At 44.7% G+C, this 6,438-nt stretch overlaps 1 protein-coding gene across 9 annotated transcripts in view; it reads right to left on the bottom strand.

Moving 5' to 3' along the window:
* Window positions 1–5,947: 5,947 nt before the first annotated feature.
* Window positions 5,948–6,438, bottom strand: part of LOC148542285 (uncharacterized) — a 116,241-nt gene continuing 115,750 nt past the window's right edge. For all 9 annotated transcript variants that reach the window (XM_088469731.1, XM_088469707.1, XM_088469752.1 and 6 more), the window contains one exon: window positions 5,948–6,335. In XM_088469731.1, the coding sequence (XP_088325857.1) occupies window positions 6,184–6,335 (152 nt within the window). In that variant the 3' untranslated portion in view covers window positions 5,948–6,183. The remainder of the gene's footprint in view (window positions 6,336–6,438) is intronic.

The following is a 6,438-nucleotide window of genomic DNA, read 5'->3' as shown; positions in this document are numbered from 1 at the left end:
CGCGTTATATATACTCCATCCAAGCTGGCGTCAATTATCAACAGGGAAAAGTATCTGAAAACTTTCCAAGGCCCAAAGATAAACATGGAGAGGTGGACTACAAGCATCTCCTAGTCAATTCCAGGTCACCACAACCTTCTTCAAACGGTAGCGAAGATTTCCTAAGTTCTGCGAACCACCTTAAACGTTTGGTACGTAGAAGTATACTGGAGCAATTTTCTAAACCAGTCCTATCGTCTTAGGGAAACGACAGGTCACATGAGTTGTGCAAATATTAGCAGAGATTAATGAAGGGTTATGTGGCTGCTATATTCTTATTTCTGCATTGTTCTGCTATTGACAGAGAACCGAGACACAACTCCACCCTCCAGGATAGAGAAACAGATAAATATTTCTCACTATGCACAGAAAGGACATACTGTGCGAGATTAGCAAGGTGGATATTGACACTGGGGGATGAATCCTCTGAAGTTTCCTCAACTTTCAGGTTGGAATATAAGAAATAGTTTATGAACAGACTAATTGTGAGACATTAAAGGGACATTATACTGAAAGAAAAAAAAAATACTTATAGGCACACTTTGCTTTAAATCTAAGGATATACTGCAAATCCCCTGATTAACACATCCTGTTTGATATTAAGCTAAGAAGGAGCTTCGAGGGGGCCTGCTCATCATACTGCTGTTCATGAGCATGGGGTGGCATGATAGAAATGACCTGAAGGCGAATAACCCCTTATATTTGATAGTGACAATGTTTAAATGATCCCTAGTGGGTGAAGCCTTTATACTCCCATTGGTGTCCAACTCCTACGTCTCATGCTTTGAAACATTAATTTGAATGCAGAAATAGCACTGTCCTCTCCTGCTTCTCTGTATAGCTCCTGTTTTTGAAGTAGTTAGGAACAGAACAAGCATTAGTTAATTTTAGCAGATAACCAGAAAGCTCACAGCAGCACAGAGCATCTACAGAGCGGATTGTCTGATAGGGTGGCCGTCCAGTCCACACTATCAGACACTGTTCTCCGTTCTTTTCATGCCTTGCGTCTTCCCATCCTTCACTCTTTCTCATTGCCATCTTGCTCCTTCCCTATCATTTCTCACTGCCTCTCAGTCCCACCCTGCTCTCCCCGCTCCACGTGGGTTAACAACCCCCCATGCTTCAGTACATGCGAGGCTAGCGCTGGCACGAGACCCTGCAGCAGGCTCACACAAGAATCTTAATATACTGGAGTGTATTCATATAATGTGACGACTAGGGAGGCCAGTCGCGGGATCGGTGGGATCCTGGGATTTTGACCTAAAAATGGCCGGGATGGAAAGCCTCCAATCCCAATCCCAGCATTGGCCATAAATATTTTTTTTTTCAAATGCCGGGCAGCGCTTAGCACCTCCAGCTCCCCCTTCCCCCGGCACTACACAGTGTGATGTGAGGACAGAGGTCACGCTGCGCAGCCCGATGCCGGCTGGAACGCTGGTTGGGGGGGGGATTTCCTTTTTTTTTAAAACCAGGCCAATCCCGGGTCTCTCGAGATTGATTTTTTTTTTTTTCAATCCTGAATCCCGAAATTGAAAAAAAAGCCTCGGGATTGGCTTTCCTAGTGATGACTATTAATGTCATTTAGTCATTGTATTATTATAATATAAGGTCTATTTATGTAGTGTTAAAGTCATGTGGTGTCTTTATTAAATGTAGGGGCTAATAATATGTTGGAGGGGCTGATAATATGACTTGGCTTTGTATTAAATACAGCGGCGTCTCCAGATATGGGGCTGCAGCACGGTCCAAAATTCAAATATGGGATAATAAACACCAACTGCCAGTTATGCAGCAGTTGGGGTGGCAGTTGGTGTGACTCCCCTATTTCTAATTTTGGAGCTGCCACTGATTAAATATGAGGACTTTTTTCACTGACTGGCTCAGGGGGAGGCAACCTGTTTATTAAATGTGTGTGTTATAGCTTTAGACCCGTACTCAATTTGAGTCGAAAAGTCAGTTGCCAGACTTTTCGCCGTCATCGCTGGTTTCAGGTGCGAAAAAGTATCGCTCGCGTCTCTGCGTATCCCCGTATTCTATTCCAAATCAGCTAAAACGGGACCTGGCGAAATGCAAACAGGCGAAAAGTCGTGTCGTTTTGGGGAAATCAGCCTGACACCCCCCCATAAGATGCTCTGACATGGGGGTTCACTATGGGTACCCCCGATTAGCCCTGCTGAAGGTATTTTGGGGTCTTTCAATGGTCTCAGTAGGTGCTATTTAGCGTCTTTGGTGACAGGGGTGAAGAATAGTTTTTAGCAATTTTTTTGGGGGGGAAAATAATTATTCCCATCAAATTTGGGGTACATGAAAATGGGTGCAAGCATATTTTAAAGTTGCTAAAGTACAGCATTAAATAGCGCCAAAAACGCACCTTCGGCAAGCACCTGCAATCAAAAATACACCTCCCCCATACTTCAAGACACCCCCAAAAGCTATTTCACTACTTTTTGAACTTGTACCCCCACTTTGATTTTCTTTCACTCATTTTTTCAAAGTGCTTGTTTTGGGGTGTCTTTAGTGGGGGTTTCTTTGCGTTTTTGACATAATTAACATCAAGGGGGGTGTACAAAGGGTTTAGGGGGGTTGCCGCAATTTTTCACCCCAAAATCCCGATTCTGCACTTTTTCCTGCCGGGCGTCCATTGCCGATACTTTTCCGCTGGTTACAATGCGCAAACTTTTCACACCGGCGAAAAGTCGGGGAAATTGAACACAGGGGGAAATGAAATTGGCGAAAATGACGTCATTGGCGAAACTGACTTTTCGCTCCAAATTGAATACGAGCCTTGATGTTGGGTCTAGTTGGGGAAAGAATGAGATTGTGCCAAACTACACTTTTGAGACACATTTGCTTGCCTTGTTTTTAATTAGATTGTAAGCTCTCTAAGTAGCACGAACCTCACTACTCTTTTTCAGGTCTACATTTATTCTCGCTCTCTCCGGGGCTCGCTCACGCGTATTGCGCATGCCGCGCGTGCGCACTGGCCGACCATCGACCCGCTTGCAAGCGCTATGCATTCGCGAGGGGGCCTGGATCAGGCCCATAGTTTTGAGACTGGCGGCTGCGATGCTGCCAGTCTCAAAACAGATATCCAGAGCCTGACAAGGGACTTAAGATAGGTGTCAAAGAACGCCAAGACGAACGAGGTAAGTCCGGGGCGCCCTTAGCGTTAACGGCGGGGAGGGGGGGGGGAGGGTTAGGTTTAGGGAGCATAGCGGGGTTAGGTTTTGGGTGGGGAGGGTTAGGCTACAAGGTTAGGGGGAGAAGGTGGGATGGTAAGTATACTTACCCGACCCCTGTCGGGATACCATTGGGATGCAGCTGTCGTTAATCTGACAGGAGGCATTACATACCCATGCCGTTTATAGGAATACCCTATTGTTAGGTTCCGCTTCTTAGTACATATGATAATGATGACATCATGATGATATATAATGATGACATCATGATGACATATGATAATGATGACATCATGATGACATATGATAATGATGACACCTGTTTGTGTAGTTGCAGCTCCATTTGCGATCCTTCCGAATTCGTACCTGTGAGCAACTTAGAATCAGGCCCGATCCTTGTAGTGCCACATCAAGGCGCCTGTTTTTTGGTGGTCCTAACACTACATTATAATAGCTCCCACTTTGGGTCATACATTTTGTATTTTCTTATGCTACATGATAATAGCACAGACACATTTATATATTTCTAAAATGAGAGCTAACTCGCCTGGAGGCACCCCATGATCCGCCAACATGGCACTACAAGGACCAGCACACCCTCCAACTACTGGTCCCATACCTGCCTCTCAGATTAATAGTATACAGAATGGCAGTTGCTCAAATCAATTTATTGGTCCATCACAGGTGCTGGTAAGGAAGGGATTTATTGGTCCATCACAGGTGCTGGTAAGGAAGAGATTTATTGGTCCATCACAGGTGCTAGTAAGGAAGGGATTTATTGGTCCATCACAAGTGCTGGTAAGGAAGGGATTTATTGGTCCATCACAGGTGCTGGTAAGGAAGGGATTTATTGGTCCATCACAGGTGCTGGTAAGGAAGGGATTTATTGGTCCATCACAGGTGCTGGTAAGGAAGGGATTTATTGGTCCATCACAGGTGCTAGTAAGGAAGGGATTTATTGGTCCATCACAAGTGCTGGTAAGTAAGGGATTTATTGGTCCATCACAGGTGCTGGTAAGGAAGGGATTTATTGGTCCATCACAAGTGCTGGTAAGGAAGGGATTTATTGGTCCATCACAGGTGCTGGTAAGGAAGGGATTTATTGGTCCATCACAGGTGCTAGTAAGGAAGGGATTTATTGGTCCATCACAAGTGCTGGTAAGGAAGGGATTTATTGGTCCATCACAGGTGCTGGTAAGGAAGGGATTTATTGGTCCATCACAGGTGCTGGTAAGGAAGGGATTTATTGGTCCATCACAAGTGCTGGTAAGGAAGGGACAGATCTAAACAATTCCCCAACACACTGCAAAGGACCAGCACAGGAGGTTCTCATCCTACATTAGAATAGCAAAAATAACGTCAACATGTTACAATGACATTTGTTATACTATGAATGGAATTCAACATACATTGAATTTTGTAACAAAATGTTAATCAATTGTCTATTGGCATCTTCCCATTATATACTCAAATTCTCTATAATAGATCATGAGTAAACTAATACCCCTTTTACACCGGAGCTAAAACCCGGGTTATTGCAGGGTTAACCCAGGTAGCTCCTTGGTGTAAAAGGGGAGAGGGTTGGATTCCTTCGTTGTGTGACCCGGCAATCCAACCCAGGTAACTAGCAGGGTTAAACACGGGAGTAACCCGTGAAACCCTGCAGTCTGAACGGCGCGCTCCGGGTCACAATGACCTGGAGCGCGCCACATGCCGCCCGATTGGTCCGGCTTCAGTGGAGCTTGGAGATGACGTCATCTCCAAGCGTCCACTTCAACGCCGGAAAAGCCGGGTCTATGCAGACCCGACTCCAGTGTGAACAGCGCCGACTCGGGAATATCCTGGGTCGGCGCCAGCTAGATTCCGGGTCTGATCCAGATTGGAACCCTGTTCCGTCTCCGGGTCAGACTCGGAATTTAGGTGTAAAAGTGGTATAAATTATGGAACATTGGCTTTAAAAATTGGAACAAATATTCAGTAGCAAGAAAAAAATAGCTGTTTTCAGCTACGTCACTTTTAATAGATAGGCTCATTAGCGAGCCTAACATTTCTTGGGACATAGAGGATGGCAGCTAAGTCTTTATTCATTTCAATTTTGAAAAACTTCTCTCTCAACCAAGCCACAGAAACTGGTGTATTTAATAAGATTCTCAAAGAAACCCAAACGCTCGGCTATAGATCATTCTAGCTTTGTCGTTTTGATAAAATTCAATAGGTTGGGTAAGGTTGGCATTTCCATGGTTTCTGCTATTGGCAGACAGCGCTCTCCGAACCGCTCTTTATATTCCTTCATAAACTTCATACAAGTTACCACTTGTTACTTCCACAGTTTTGTTCACATCCAAACTCACATCATATCACTGCCCCTGTCACATGCAGCCCTGTCCTTACTAACACATTTACTCACCCATCTCCTGATATACTCTGTGCTGCTTGGGGACACTGCTCCTTGTACTATGTAATACCCCTTTTACACCAGAGCTAAAACCTGGGTTATTGCAGGGTTAACCCGGTTAGCTCCTTGGTGTAAAAGGGGACAGGGTTGGATTCCTGGGTCGAGTGACCCGGCAATCCAACCCAGGTAATTTGCAGGGTTTAACACGGGAGTAACCCGTGAAACCCTGCATATACAGTAATAAAGTTACAAACAAACGTGACGCAGTTATTACCTGGGCGAGTTGGGGCTCAGTATAAACTAGATAATGGAAATCAGAAGTCACAGTCACATATTTACAAACTTTATTGAACAGAATCCTATCTATTGTTACACAGGTGTTTACTGTCCCTGAGCTAAACAGTCTGACTTATTGCAGTTATAGCTCATTACAATCATCTCACCTTACAGAGGAAATAAATATAAAAGCATATTGAATAAGACAGGAGACTATGGGGGGAAATATTTCAAAAACATTCAATTTCTAGGTGTTTTTCAACTGGGGAACTTGACCTCCTCTCTGTGAAGTCTTCATGGTGCTTTGACACTATACAGAATGTTTTGGGGAGCGTTCTGTGGCCCCACGTCGGTGTCTGAGTAAATGCTGAGGAACTGTTGAGCTTTGAATTCCGTAATTGAAACAAAAGCAACTTCCTCATTGGTCAGGACGCCAGACCCGGTGGCTGTGGAATAAGGAGCCGGAAAAGAGGGATATGGTCATTCGTGAAAGCAAAGTATTCACAGCGAGTGTGGCTACCTACTCTGGGACCTGTTACATTAACCTCT

This window comes from Taudactylus pleione, unplaced genomic scaffold (assembly GCF_031769625.1).
Source record: "Taudactylus pleione unplaced genomic scaffold, aTauple2 ptg000013l, whole genome shotgun sequence".
In the NCBI taxonomy this organism is placed as follows: domain Eukaryota; kingdom Metazoa; phylum Chordata; class Amphibia; order Anura; family Myobatrachidae; genus Taudactylus; species Taudactylus pleione.
This window is presented reverse-complemented; position numbering and strand designations above follow the sequence as displayed.